Source organism: Macaca nemestrina, chromosome 5, assembly GCF_043159975.1.
Source record: "Macaca nemestrina isolate mMacNem1 chromosome 5, mMacNem.hap1, whole genome shotgun sequence".
NCBI lineage: Eukaryota > Metazoa > Chordata > Mammalia > Primates > Cercopithecidae > Macaca > Macaca nemestrina.
This window is the reverse complement of record NC_092129.1, coordinates 131175601-131191874: the sequence shown is the minus strand read 5'-3', so window position 1 is coordinate 131191874 and position 16274 is coordinate 131175601. Positions and strand designations below refer to the sequence as shown.

General features: G+C 36.5%; 1 protein-coding gene and 1 long non-coding RNA gene across 2 annotated transcripts in view; one reads left to right on the top strand and one right to left on the bottom strand.

Annotated features, from left to right (window-relative positions):
* LOC105490872 (PKHD1 ciliary IPT domain containing fibrocystin/polyductin) overlaps nt 1–16274 on the bottom strand; it is a 472028-nt gene that overhangs the window by 6508 nt on the left and 449246 nt on the right. Inside the window, 2 exon segments of the mRNA XM_071096950.1 lie at nt 8882–9001; nt 14566–14724. Coding sequence (XP_070953051.1) covers nt 8882–9001; nt 14566–14724 — 279 coding nt within the window.
* LOC105490871 (uncharacterized) lies at nt 651–14720 on the top strand. The gene is made up of 4 exons (XR_011623661.1): nt 651–766; nt 1200–1359; nt 9519–9707; nt 14588–14720. It is a non-coding gene; the product is annotated as an uncharacterized lncRNA (long non-coding RNA).

The following is a 16274-nucleotide window of genomic DNA, read 5'->3' as shown; positions in this document are numbered from 1 at the left end:
ATGTGACAGTCTCATCTTCCTCTTAGGAATTTGAGTTCCTTCAAGGAAGAAATGTTTGTGTGCCGTCAACCTTGCTCCCTCATTATGCCCAGTCCTCTGCCAAGCACTGAGCTGGGCATCATCTCCATAATTAGTTTTCTCCCACCAGGTGGAAAAGACATAGTTTATGAGGATCAGAAATAACCAAAGAACAAGAATAATAAATTGTCAGGTAGAGGCAAACTTTAAAAGGGCAAGAAAGGCTTTGAATTTTAATCCCTTGGTAAAACCAACAGCACTTCATATAAGAGGAATCAAACACTGCAAGTCGCCTATTTTCAATCCATTGAAGATACTGTTATCTTGTTTTTGAGGACCTTCATTGGAAATCTTTTCCCCCTTGTTCTTTAAGTCCGCATCTATTCATGAAAGACTAACACAAGCATAGCTTTCCTTTGCAGACCCCAAAACATTTAAAAATCTACCATGAATTATTTACATGGCAGCTCCAATCAGCAACATACCTGACAGACTCCCCAGCCGAAATGAAAGTTCACTGTGCAAAGGTGCCCAGAGAGGCTGGCCGCCTCCCACTGTGAGGTTATAGACAGAACTAAGTCAGCACACATTATGTGTCAGTGCCGACATCAGAAGGAATCAAATCCTTTGATCTCGGACCTCCACAGGAAGCTTAGATCTCAGACAAATTAGATAAAAAATGAATTTATAGCAGATACGTGTCCTAAGGCATTCGGCTGAATGTTTGGGTTTTAGGGAAGGAAGAATAGTGAGTATCAAAATATATGAATTGGCATGCCTCCTTTCCACCTCTGCCTTGTTGATGAGTCCCCATTAAAATGAAAAGATGGGATTTTAAACTGTTCCTCGATGCCTCTTAGAATCCCACTGGTGGATTTGACCAAGTTTTAGGGAAAATGGGATACAATACGGGGAACATTTATCTCTTCTCTACAGAAAGGAAGACTCACTGGTTCTGGGTTCTTTCAGGTCCACCCACAGTCAGCTACAGCTTTTCCAGCTACCCTTAGCCTCTTCCAACTTCCAAAACTCTGTTGAGCAGCAAATATGCACTGTGCCTATGACTTTAAAAATTTGTGTGGGTACTAGTCACTGGCTTCTTTTGCAATAAGAATATTAACAATGAATCTCCCCTCTCTCTCTCTACCTCTCCATACCCTGTTCATATTTTTTGAGCCTAGTTCCATGTGTAACATTCAGTGTTGGGTGATCTGGACTCAGTAGAGAAAGCCTAATATATTGCCTGGACCTTTGAGTCTAAACAGGATCTGAAGCGGATCTTGAACAACTGATCAATCAACAACAAGAATCAACCATCTTGGTTTCTCATTTGTCAATAAGGTACGGTAGTCCTGCCCACATGTTAGGGAAGTATATGCCATAATTAAATACTAACGCTTCTGTCTTGTCTAGAGAAGTTGTTCCTTTATGTGAAAAATATTATTTCTTTTCAATAAGCAATACATGACAAATGAGGAGGCATACAAATTAGAGAAAAATAAAAAGGAAAATGTCTGTAGTAGGACATTGTATCTTAAGTAATCTGCATTTTATTGATTTGTGATACTGTAGAAATGGATGTGTTTTAGTAAACCTAATTTAACTCATTAATCCATCTGGAACTTCCTTTGTTATATTTTATAAAATGTGAATCTAGACTGATAAATGTTCTAAATAGTTGAATTGACTAAACCTTTTATAAACTGTTTTCCCTTATATTTACTTTTATTTTCTCTTTTGTTATATATTTCATTTCTATATCTAATATCTCTATCTACTTACCTATATATGATATCTATATCTACCTAATTGGGGCTATTTCCACTAATGTGCCCATATATGCTTGTAACAGAATCACATTATCTTAAGAACGTGACATAAATATTAATTCCCTGATAGGGCTACTCATTTCCACTACCACAAAATCTATTTATTTTAGAAAATTGGCTTTGTATCATTAGCCTATATTTTCTGATGAACTTTGGAATCCATCTTATGCTATTCAACATTGCAAAGAATGATTGGAATTGCATTAATCCCATTTATTTGAGAATAACTGAGGTATTTGCAATAATAGTCAATCTAATTAGAAATATATTATATTTCTATGTATTCAAGTCTTCTCTTTATACTATTTAATAAAATATAGTTTATTTTTATGTAGGTTCAACATAACACTGGTTAAGACTTTTTTCAAGGCAATATATCCTTTGGTCTCTATTGTACATTTCTTTACTTTTTTCTAACTATATACCATTGCCCTATACAATTTTTTGGACTGACATTATATTTGAGTGAGTTATTCAAAATATTTATAAATCATGGTAGTTCATGGTCGAATCTTTTAAGTTATCCTTAACAAAGTATGTCATCTGCAAACAACTTCCAACATTGTCCTCTTAATTTGTTTTATTTTTATTTTTTTTTGAGATGGAGTCTCTCTCTGTCAACCAGGTTGGAGTGCAGTGGCATCATCTTGGCTCACTGCACCCTCCACCTCCCGGGTTCAAGCACTTCTCCAGTCTCAGCCTCCTGAGTAACTGGGACTATAGGCGCATGCCACCACATCCAGCAATTTTTTTTTTTGTATTTTTAATAGAGATGGGGTTTCACCATATTGGCCAGGCTGGTATCAAACTCCTGACCTCAGGTGATCTGCCCACTTCGGCCTCCCAAAGTGCTGGGATTACAGGAATGGCCACCATGCCTGGTCATTTGGTTTTATATATGTTATGTTTCTTATGATTCCAAAAATATATGTTATAAAATTATGGTAAGAATGACTTATGTGTTTTTCCTCATTTGAATATGAATTCCTCTAATACTCCATTGTTAATTATGATATTGGATCTTGATTGAAAATAGAAATGGAACTCTTCATTCTTTTTAAAATTTTTTTTTGAGACTAGGGTTTTATTACATTGCCCTGGTTAGAGTGCAGTGGATATTTTCATAGCTCCCTGCAGCTTCAAACTCTTAGGCTCATGCAATCCTTCCACCTCAGCCTCCTGAATAGTTGGAAATACAGGTGCATACCACTATACCAGGCTCTTCATCTTATTCAGTGGGCATGCTGCTATTCCTGCTTATTTTTTAAAGTTTTCTTCTGGAACAACTACTATATTTTATCCATGTTTTAAAGTAGAAAATATTCATTTTTTAAATTATATGACATGGACATGTTATTTATTAATAATTTCCAAACATAGTTTTGCTTTCCTGAGAACCTGAGACAATTTCTAGTTCTCAGCTCCTTTGCTTTCAGATGAAGCTATCTCTGTCCTTCCCTATCCCTGTCATTCTTATACATTTGTATTAACAGAAGGTAAAGTGACAGCTATTTATATTTTATATTTACAAAAAAACACCATATACAGTCAATGTGTCTCTAAGGTGGTAGAGATAAGAAATCTTTGAAGTAGATGTTCATGGTCACATGTGCATATATAGCCTCTTTCTTACACTTCACTTTTTCATTTCCAACATTTGATGCATGGATTCCATAAAGAAAATTGATGTAGACAAAGATTGGTGCATAATTTGGAGAAAGCAATATTGAGGTCAGCAGCAATGGCTGTCCTGCAAACACAAAGGTGGTAGCAAGAAAACTGGAAGAGGAAGCTAAAGTAGCCAGAAGAAAGCATTGGCTGGAAGCAAGAAGTCATATTTTCCCACTGTTAGGACCCAAAAAATGTGCTTTCATCATCCTTTTGAATAGTTGGTGAACCTGGATAAAATTTCTATTAATACATTTCTTTTAGAAGAGGGGCAGGGGCAGGTCTTTTTTTTTTTTTTCTCAGCAGTTGTAATAACTCCTGGAATCCAAGGGTCTCTGGAAAAGGGAAATGGAAAGAAGGGGACTCATTTCACCAGGTCTTCATCATTCACTCAATAATAGTTATCGTTGGTCTAATACCCTAAATCCCTATGGTAACAGTGGTGTTGGGATCATAAAAGATACAGAATTTTTACCAAAGGATCTGTATAAGATGAACACAAATATTATATTACATACAAAAGGTATTAAATAAAGAAGTGAGAAGTATTATAAAAGTTGAGAAAGGAACTATTCCTTCTAGATAAGGAAGTTTGAAAAAAAGATAAAGTATATGATTTGGAGTGGGATCAATGGGAATGTACTAGTCCATTTTCATACTACTAATAAAGACATACCCAAGACTGGGCAATTTACAAAACAAAGAGGTTTAATTGGACTCACAGTTCCACGTGGCTGGGGAGGCCTCACAATCATGGTGGAAGACAAGAAAGAGCAAGTCACATCTTACATGGAGGGCAGCAGGCAAAGACAGCTTGTACAGGGAAAATCCCATTTTTAAAACCATCAGATCTCTTGAGACTCATTCACTATCACAAGAATAGTGCAGGAAAGACCAACCCCAAAGTTCAATCACTTCCCACTGGGTCCCTCCCATGATACGTGGGAATTGTGGGAGTTACAATTGAAGATGAGATTTGGGTGGGGACACAGACAAACCATATCAGGGAGACTTTAGAGAAAGTGGATACTTTAGAGAAAGACATTTTGATGTGGGGAGGCCTATGTTGCGCATAGAAAATATTGTCTTGGAGGGAAAAGAGATAGGGGTGAAGGAGTAGACCCCCGTAAGGAGCGTATTAAATAAAACTGAAGATATATCTGTGGAATGAAGTATAGAGGAGGAGAGAGAAAAAACAGACACTGGAGAGAAAGAATGGATAAGCAAGAGGACAGGCTGGTAAAGGGAAAACTAGGAGTTAAAGATAATTCTGTGTCTTGTCTGGAAGATTTGGGGCCAATTAACCAATTTAGAGAAGAAGGGAACAGTTGAGAATGTGTGATGCAAAATTGAGCTCTGACAGAGCAAACAAGACTCTTTCCCTGGCATTTCTACAAATCTGAGTTTATATAAACTGGACAACTAAGCCCTTTGCAAATGGGATTTGAAACAGTATGATATGATTTTTGAGTTAGAGGGGCTAAACATGTAACTTAGGACAATAGCATTCTTTATCTCCTTTAGCATTCTCTCCCATATCTGAATTTTTAAATACACACTGTTTGTTCTAACTGCCTCACACTTAATTGCGTGTTGCCTGGAATTGTTCTCTAATTTTCCCCCAAATATTACTCTTGTATCCCAACCATACTGAAAATTCATAAAGGGCACAGGACCAGATATCATCTCTTTATAATTACACAGAAGGAGCCTTATAACATGCTAAATAAACATCAGAAGATAAATATTTATTTAATATTCATTGGGAGAGGAAATCTAATTGTATTCATTAAGTCATTCCAACAGGCTGTCGTCATCTAAATGTTACAAAGATCAGTAAAAGCCTCTGCCAGGGTTTCTCATCCTCAGCATTACTGATGTTTTGAGCTAGCTAATCTTTGCTGTGGGGTGGTGTTGGGTATTATAAGATATATCTCTACACACGAGATGCCAGTGGTGCTCCCCTGCTCCCAAGCTGTGGCAGCAAAATGTCTCCAGACACTGCAAATGTCTTCTGGAAGTAGAGTGACCAAGCATCCCAATTTGTCTGGGGCTGAGGGAATTCCTGGGACACAAGATTTTCAGTTTCAAAACTGGGAGAGTTCTGGGAAAAACCAGGATGTGTTAGTCACCCTACCTGGGGAGCAGAATTCTCCTGGTTGAAAACGACTGACCTTTGGAAACAGAAAGTTATCATACAATGAATTACGAAGACCAGAAGTGCTACAATGAAGGCATTCACTCAGTATACTTGGAACCCAAAGAGGAAAATATTCATTCTGGTTGAGAAGAAAGGGGTTGAGGAAAGCTTTTGTTTTCTAATTTTTAGTTGACATGTAATAATGGTACCTATTTACAGGGTACAGAGTGATATTTCTTTTTTGGAGGGAGGGGAGCAGAGTCTTGCTCTGTTGCCCAGGCTGGAATGCAGTAGTGCGATCTCGGCTCACTGCAACCTCTGCCTCCCGGGTTCAAGCGACTCTCCTGCCTCAGCCTCCCTGAGTAGCTGGGACTACAGGTGCATGCCACCAAGCCTGGCTATTTTTTGTATTTTTAGTAGAGACAGGGTCTCACCATGTTGACCAGACTGGTTTCAAACTCCTGTAAACAGGTGATCCTCCCGCCTCGGCCTCTCAAAGTTCTGGGATTATAGGCGTGAACCACTGTGTCCAGCCCAGAGTTATATTTCAATACATGTATACAATGTATAATGATCAAATCTGGGTAGTGACCATGTTCATCACCTCAAACATTTATCATTTCTTTGTGTTGTGAACATTCTGAAAAAAAAAAAAAAAAGGCACCTGAGCTACTGCTTAAAACTTGAGCTGGTTTTAACAGGTGAAGACAAACCATCCAACTGGAAGAAACTGCAAGTAAATGAGCAAGGAGATATTAGACTAATCCCGGGATGGATGAGTTAGTGTGGTGAGGGTAAGCATGGGCAAGAGAGGAAAACCCAATATAAGGTTAGAAATATTGGATAGAGTCAAGGCTTAGAGGGCTTTGAATCTTAAATAACATTTTCTAAACCAATAATAAATAACACATATATAGCCCACATAGTATGCCTGAAATTGTTCTGTGCTCTTTACTGACAGTAATTCACTTATTCTGTATGATAACCATAACTATGGCCAGTACCACTAGGGCCATGTTACTGATGAGGACACTGAAACACACAGAGAAGTTAGTTGTCTTACCTGAGGCCACAAAGTCTGTCAACAGGGAGTCAGATTTAAACTCAGTCTGTTGGACTTCTGGGTTCTATGCTCTTATGTCACACTATCCTGATTCTCCAACTGACAATGAGAATTCATTAAATTTCATGAGTAGAAGAGTGACATTAGCAGATATGAATTTTAAAAGAGGGCTTAGATGGCTCTTGATATCAAAAACCCTGGTGACAGTAAAATAGGAGGGATGTATATTTTACTCTCTTCTTCCCCCATCACAATTTTCTGGCATCCTGACTGTATCCATGCAATTTTTGGTAAAAGTTGTAATGTGGTAAATTTATAATCTGAATCTAGTAGTCATGCTCGGTTCCAACAGCTCAATCATCCTAAGTGCTGTGGTAGTGCTTAGTGAAGGCAAAGTGCTGAAGACAGAAACAGTCAGTCACTTTATCAGCAAATGTTAAAAGCTTAAAAACACAGAGGGAAAAGAGAAACTAAAGTGCCATGGCAATAACAGAATAAAACAAAATGTATGTAAAGTTACCAATAATTAGGTGTTTCATAGCTGGTAATAATTTCCAAAGAAAAGCAGGAGATGCCTCATTATTTGTCTTCAAAACGATACTCTTCAGATTTGTACAAAGCTTAGAAGATAAGGAAACAAATCTTCTGTGATCCCCAGAGGAGGATTCGGATAACACATCTTTCTATTTTTAACTTGTATGTCCTAATAAAATGGCCTCTTTGATGCTCCCCTCTCTTCAATCTAAACTTTTCCAGAGAGTCTTGTCCCTGTCTCATTCTTAATTTATTAATAAACCATCACATAAAAAATGTTCCTTAATAAAACAGTTAGGCACTGTAGACTGCGTAATGTAGTTAATTTAAGCGGGCCACTGAGATTCACAAAGATAGCCATATGAGATTAAGAGAGAGATTAGTACCACTCCTGCCATTCTCTGTAGATGGCAGCTGAATACGAAGAGCTATTCAGATGGCAGGGTTCAAACACCTGTCCTGAGTTTACATGCAATAATATGGTCAAGAGGCTTCTAAAAAGCAAAATTAGAATAATCTTAGATGGAACCTTCAGATAATTCCCATCCCCTTCTCTCTTTCTCTATTTTTTTCAATACTACTCCCATCTACACCCCCACACCCTCTACCACCTTTTGGTGCAGGTCCAGGAACTGGAGTATGGCTAATATGTTGGGAAAACTGAAAAAAACAAACAAACTTTTATTTCCTTCATGGAAAGATATACAAACAAGCAAACAGATAAACACTCATGCTCATGCGTGCGCACACGCGCACACACACACACACACATGAAAGATCTTACTCAGCTACTTAGAGGCAGAATAACATTGGGCTGCTATTTTTTGCTTAAACACACATTCAGAACCACTAAGACAGGTAAGCCTTTTGAAGCAGAAAATATGATAATTGACTCTTTAGAGTACATGTTTTTAAATGTTTCAGGCCTAGGGAAATTATATGAATATTTTTCATGTATCATACCTATATTTGGCAAAGCCATCTTGTGCTCTGCCCAGTCTTTCTATTTGCAGCATTCTTAGTCAGATAAGGGCAAAGCATTCATCCCAGGCAAATGCTTATCTTTTCTCTGTCTGGCACTAATTCTAATGGCAATTTAACAATATAACAAGTAATATCATCTGGCATAACACACCACGGAGGCAAATAATACATTTTGCTGAAAGTACAGCTAAACAACAAAGCACAGCTTAACAAAGCTGACTCATGTGTCGAGGGTCCTGTACTCAATCTAATTTGCATAGTTGTATTTGGCAACTGTACTCTTCTTTCCCAAATTCAATAATGTTGCCAAATTGGCAGCTTTGCAATAGCTAAAGGAAAGATTATATGCCTATACTCTGGTTTCCCCTTTATGTAACGAACTCAAATGTTAAACCGATAATCTTCATATATATATATATATATATATATAAAGTATATGTATCAATTCAAATAATTGGTGAATAGATGAGTGAACCAGCCAGATCTGTGTATTTTTCTGCTGCGATATTTCTTTGAAGGAAAGTAACAAAGACTAAGAAGGGGCTACAAACGAAATTGCTTCAGAAACACAGCTGAAGGAGAGGGAGGCTCAGTCGGTCCACAACGGGTCTGTCCTGTGGGGATCATCTCCACCTCTAAGCTTACCTTCTGCCACCACAGTGTCTTCTTTTTTGGGCCCTTGTGATTCTCGGCATTTGGATGAGGTGTGGATATGATTATTTTCATTATTAGTCTGGGATTCGGGAATCTCTTCAGGTTTTGTTTCTGTATTAATGGAGAAAAAGAAGCGGTTTTTTTGTTCAGACAAAAAGAACATTTTTATTTGTAAGTGGGACCATCAGCATTTAGGTGTTTCCCTTGTATGTATCCTTGTCCCATAATTATCATATACATGCAATAGAATGCATATAACATATTCAGAGTTCAAGAAATAATGCCATAAAATCCTATATACTGACCACCAACATTATGGTATAAAACTATACAAATAGCAGACACATGTGGCTACTGATCACTTAAAATGTTGCCAGCTAAATTAAGATGTATTGTAAGTATAATGTACACAGTCAATTTTCAAAAAAGTGTAAACTACCTAATATTTTTATATTCATTACATGTTGAAATAACATTATTGATATATTAAAGGGCTACTAGAGAATTATATATGTGTCTTGCATGTGTGGCTCATGTTATACTTCTGTTGGACAGAACTGATTAGCTAGTGACAGAATATTATTAATACTTTTTAGTCTTTAATTTTGAAATGAATATTGATTCACAGGCAGTTGTCAAGAAATGTACAGGGAGGATGCAAGCATCTTCACCCAGTCTTCTCCATTGTTAACAACCTGTGTAACTACAGTATGATATCAATACCAAGGAATTGAGACCAGTACAAGCCACCGAATGCAAGATGAGCAGGGCTTTTAGTTGAAGACTGTATATCTTTAGTCTATCCCTGGCTGAAGAGGTACTTCATCTATTCATCTACTTAATAAATGCATTCATCTAAAATATATTTACATTCCTCATGTCAGGCACTGTTTAAGGCTCTGGGAATACTATGATGAGTAAAAAAGATCTGATCCTTGCCCTGATAGAGCTTTTATTCTAGTGTGGATGGCAGAGGATAAACAAATAAATTTGTAATATGGCAAAGTAATGCTATGACATGGCATGAAAAAGAGGTAGTTATGGGTGGGAAGTAGATCTTTTTTTTCTTTTTCAACTTTTATTTTAGGTTCAGCAGGTACATGTACAGGTTTGTTACAGGTAAATTGCATGTCACTGGGGTTTGGTGTACAAATGATTTCATCACCCAAGTAGTGAACATAGTACCAAACAGATAGTTTTTCAACCCTTACCCCCCTCCCACCTTCCCCACTCAAGTAGGCCCTGGTTTCTATTGTTCCTCTCTTTGTGTCCATGTGTACCCAATGTTTAGCTCCCACTTATAAGTGACAACATGCAGTATTTGGTTTTCTGTTCTTGCATTAATTCACTTAGTTTAGTGGCCTCCAGCTGCATCAATGTTGCTGCAAAGGATGTGATTTCATTTTTTTATGGCTGCATACTATTCCATGGTATGTATGTATCATATTTTCATTATTAAGTCCACTTTTGATGGGCATCTAGGTTGATTCCATGTCTTTGCTATTGTGAATAGTGCTGCAATAAACCTACGAATGCATGTGTCCTTCTGGTAGACTGATTTATATTCTTTTGGGTATATACCCAATAATGGGATTGCTGAGTTGAAAACTTCTGTTTTAAGTTCTTTGAGAAATCTCCAAACTGCTTTGCATAGTGGCTGAACTAATTTACATTCCCACCAACAGTGTATCAGCATTCCCTTTTCTCCACAACCTCGCCAACATCTGTTACTGTTTTAACTTCAGTAATTGCCATACTGACTGGTATGAGATGGTATCTTATTACATACTAGACTTTAAACTATACTACAAAGGTACAGTAACCAAAACAGAATGGTACTGGCAAAATAATAGACAAATAGACAACAGACCAATAGACAAATAGACAAATGAAGCTGCACACATACAACCATCTCATCTTCAACAAAGCCAACAATAACAAGCAATGGGGAAAGGACTCCTATTCAATAAACAGTGCTGGGATAGCTAGCTAGCCATATGCAGAAGAATGAAACTTGACCTTTTCCTTTCACTATATGCAAGATTAAAGACTTAAATGTAAGACCCAAAATGGTAAAAACCCTAGAAGAAAATCTAAGAAATACCATTACGGACATAGGCCTTGGCAAAGTTTTCATGATGAAGCCTCCAAAAGCAAATTCAACAAAAACATAAACAAAAAAAGCAGGACCCAATTAAACTAAAGAGCTTCTGCACAGCAAAAGAAACTACCAATGGAGGAGACAACCAACCAACAGAATGAGAGAAAACATTAACAAACTATGCATCTGACAAAGGTCTAATATCCAGAATCTATAAGAATTTAAATCAAAAAAGCAAACAATCCCATTTTAAAAAATGGGCAAAGGACGTGAATGGACACTTCTCAAAAGAAGACATACATGTGGCCAAAAGTATGTGGAAAAAAATGCTCATCATCACTAATCATTAGAGAAATGCAAGTAAAAACCACAAGGTATATATTTTTGGATAGGCATGATCAGGAGGGATATACCCTGAAATAAAATCACAGTAAAACAAAACAAAACAAAAATCCAACAAGAAGAGAAAAGAGAAAAGTCAATTTTACTTAAGAATATCTTTGATAAAGCAGTAAAGAGAATTAAATTTTATTTAAAATCCATATGTGATTTTTCCCAAGAAAAAGCAATTTTACAATTGAATTTTGAGCTGAACTAGCTATTTTTTCATGGAACACCATTTTTACTTGAAAGAGCTTGAAAACATGATTGAGAAATTATGGTTATTCATACTTGTGTATTTGGTAGATTTCATTTTTTCTCAAATGAATGAAGTGAGCTTGTAAAACAGAAACAACTTACAATGTTTGTTGCCAGTGATAAAATTCAAGCTTTCATGGGAAACTTGGAATTTGGGAAAACTTGTATCAACTGCATGAGCGTCACAGGTTTCTAATTCTTAATGATTCATGTTATTAACAAATGTGATCTTTTTGAATAGTAGAATAAAATATGTCAATGTCGAGAAGATCTTCACGACTCCATGAAACAATATTTTCAAAATGGTCAAATCATAACGCATGGATGAAAGCTCCATTCAAAGTATATGATGAGACTGGTGGATTTTCATGTAACAAAGTACAAAAAGGACATTGAGATGGCACTTTAAGTAACTACTTCTTGTCAAGTCTGGGTGCAGTAGGAAAGAAGAATGTCCACTATTATCTGTAAAGGCTATTAAAATGCTCATGCCTTTTCTACAGTGTATCTGACTGAGGCTGGTTTTCTTCATATACTTCAGCAAAAACAATATATTGCAATAGGTCGAATACAGAAGCTGCCAAGAGATTCCAGCTGCCCATTAAGGAAGACATTAAAGAGATTTGTAAGAATACCACACTCTTTTCACTATATATTGTTTGAAACTACAACTTTTTAATTTAAAATGTTATGTTTACATGCAATGCATATATTATTTTAAAATAAGGTAATGAGTAAATTTAAAATTTTCTGTTTAAACTTCTAATTTGGAAATACTAATGGATATAGAACTCACATAGACAAAAGTTGTTTAGATTCTTAACAATCGTTGAAAGTACAACAAGATCCTTAGACCCAAATTGAAAAAGACAGACACAGAGAGCATATAGCTTAACCAGAGTATCCTTTTTTATGAGTAAGTCATGGAACAATATATTTTTCTGATTCTGAAGAAATGAATGCTAATTTTAGAAACTTAATAAATATAAAATACAGAAGGTATAAAGAAGGAAATACAAATCACTTATACAGATCTGACTACTGTAAAACTTTCATAAAGTTCCTTGTAATTTCTTTACATCTTTTTTGTTTGTTTAACATAGTTAGGAGTCTGTGCCCAGTAAGGAAAATATGGGGATATCATACAAGGTAATGTGTCCACAGATATTGAAAGGTTGAAAGAGCAACAGTAAGACACTGAAGTAATAGATATATTTGTAAATGCAGGAAGAAGCCACGTCTAGGGCTGGGAGATCAAAAGTGGAGTTAGCAGAGCTCAGGAGTTAGAAAAAGCCATCTCTAGAGCTTAGGATTAAAAGTGAGGTTAGACCTTAGGGAGAGACCCCTGCATGGCTGCTTGGTTTAGATACAATATGGAAGATGAGAATCAAATCACCTACTTCACGGGATTACATGAGATAAAAATTTATGAAAATTCTACTTACAAGCAGACAGTACTACACACACTGAATGTAGACAGAACTTTAAGAAGGAAAAACAAAAAACTGCAAATCACAGCAACACAAAGCAGAACAAGGTCAAGATCCCATTCTTCTTTAGAAAGACAAGGAGCTGCCTTGTAGTTAGTCCAGTCCAGATCAACAGGATGAAGAGAGAAGCAGGGATACCAGGCTGTAGCTCAGTTCAAATACAGAAAATGTATCCAGTGGAGCTTCCTTTCCCAAGCATCTCTCAGAGTTCCAAGCCCAGTGAATGTTGTAGTAGTGGGACTATGCTACTTTCTCTCACCTTTATTTTGATCTTTTGTCTTTGTTTCTCTTTATTTTGCCTCTTTTAAACTTCACTCTTGCTTATACTTTGGTTTTGTAGGGCCTCCTAGTAACACAAATATTTCTTCCACTCATTGGGTGGTCTAGGGTTGGAGGAATGGGTGGAATAAGGAAATTGCCAATGCCTGATCTGCTCACCTGTCTCCTCCACTCTAAGATAGAAAGAAGCTTCATTTACAAAGCCTCTTTCCCTCAGTGACTACAAGTCTCCAGCTTTAAAATATTAAAAAATAGCATCCACTTCTGGGAAATATTTAGGAACATACTTAATTTCTATGCTAAAAAAAAAACAAAAACAAAAAACACTAAGCCCTCTCCCATTTTAAAGGAGAAGAGGAGAAGATGACATTTTCCCCTGATTCTTTTTTATTTTATTTTATTTTATTTATTTATTTGTTTATTTATTTTGAGACAGAATTTCGATCCTGTCACCTAGGCTGGAGCGCGATGGCACAATCTCAGCTCACTGCAACCTCCACCACCTCCTGGGTTCAAGCAATTCTCCTGCCTCAGACTCCCGAGTAGCTGGGATTACAGGTGCCTGCCACCACGCCCAGATAATTTTTGTATTTTTAGTAGAGATGGGGTTTCACCATGTTGGCCAGGCTGGTCTCAAAATCCTAACCTCAGGTGATCCACCCGCCTCGGCCTCTCAAAGTGCTGGTTTTCCCTGATTCTTTAACTCACTTTTTGAAGGCTCAGCTGGCAATGGAGTATAGTGTTTCAGAGAATGCGATCTAGAGCCAAACTGCCTGGCTTCTTCATGATTTTGAGACCTTGGGCAGGTGACTTACCCTTTTTGTCCCTCTTTCTCTACATACATAATAACAGGCACAATATTTATCACCCACCTCATTGGGTTGTTGTGCAGATTAAAGAAATTCCTTTATCTGAAGTGCTCAGAATGTGTTCCATAGTATTTAGTAAACACGAGGTTTTATGATTATTGCTATTATTACTCAAGATTAGGCAATCCTTTTCTCTAATGTATTAATTGAACAATTTGGCTTTGTGTAATTTTATATTTTAGAGAAGCTCACAAAAATTTGTCTTTGGGGAAAGAAAAAGAATCATTAATATGTTATGCATGATGACTTTGTTTTTCAGAAGTTTTCATTCCAAAATTTTTAAAAAAATCTACATACTTCTGCTTTTGCTTCTTTTAAGCCAACAGCACACCAGACAGCTCAGAGCCAGCCATGAGGCCACAGAGGACAGGGAAGCAGCCAGGATGATGGTCGACTTCTCCTTCCTAGTCACAGGCAAGACAGCAAATGACTGGGATCGAGCTGTAAAATTGACTCCTATGGGGGGAAAAGAAGACGTTTCAATGATATGTTAATAAGATGCTAATATAATTAAAATATAGTAAAAATAAATACATTTATAATAGTATCTGTGACATAGTAGGTGTTCAATATATATTCATTGAATTTAATAAATAAATAAATTATAAATCCAAGATTTATATTGCTAGAGAATCATGAGATTCCAACATTAACACATAACAGTTATTTCCAATTCTGTCAATTACTGATTGAGAATTCTTCCAATTCTCTCTTCTAATTTTCAGACCTACCTTCCATACCAATGCAAAATTTCAGCTTCTTTCACTCATGTTTCACTAATTAGAACAAAAATATTCTTGGCTCCAGAATGTAAAATTACTTGCTCTGATGTATGTATGTACTCAATACGTGCCATATAACACATCAAAACAGGGGCATAGGGACTCCTACTGCAGCACCGGATTGTCTTAGAGAGTTATGTGATCTGGAAAACTAGGAATAGAACAATGGCAGATAGAACCACTGGCCATGAAGGATGGGGCAAGATTGCATCCTCCTGTTGAGAGAGTCCAACTCTCTAAAAATTCATCTGAAACTCCTCCCATTTTTGGAGACAGAAAAATTTCTCATCCCGTTATTATTTATGAAATGAGGCATAAAATAATCTTAAAAAGAAAGCTACCTATCTTCATAAAAACCCATACACAAATGTTTATAGCAGCTCTATACATAGTAAAACCCAGGAACAACCTAAATGTCCTTTAGCAGGGGAGTGAATAAACAAACTATGGTTTATCTAGACAAGGAAAACCACTCAGCCAAAAAAGAAAGTAAGGAGAGAAAAAAGAATATAAACAAACACACAACTGATAACCTGTAACAACTAGAATGAACATAAAAGGCATTATGCTGAGTAAGGGAAGCTCATCTCTGAATGGTACATACTTATAGGACTCCATTCCTATAACACTGTAGAAAAGACAAAGCTATAGAGATAAAGTACAGATCAGTGGTTGCCAAGGATGAATGGTGGAGAAAGGCTATATGTATGTGAGGACAGATTTTTGGGGTGATGAAATGGTCCTTATCCTGACTGTGGGGATGGTTACATAGATCTATACATGTATTTGAATTAATAAAACCATGTACAAAAATGTCAATTTTATAGTACATTAATTTTTAAAATAAATGGTTTTAAAACTTGCCTTTAATTTTGGGTGTGATTAATATATTCATTATTCTAATTATGAAGATGCTTTCATGGGAGTAGACATGCATCAAAATATATCAAATGGTATGCTTTCAATATGTTTATCATATGTCAATCATATCTCAATACAAACAGGTTTATTTTTGAAAAAACTTGCTTATGAACAGTTACAGCCAGCATTTTTAAAGCAGCTTATTCAAAACAAACAAGCAAACTTCAAACTTCTGCTTTCATCCACATAACTCAGGCAAAAAGAGTTTTTATTTTATGTACTCAAGGAAACACCATGTTTTTCTTTGCTGTGCTTTCACTGACAATTTTACTGGAAGTCACAGTCAGATCTTCAATCTCTTAA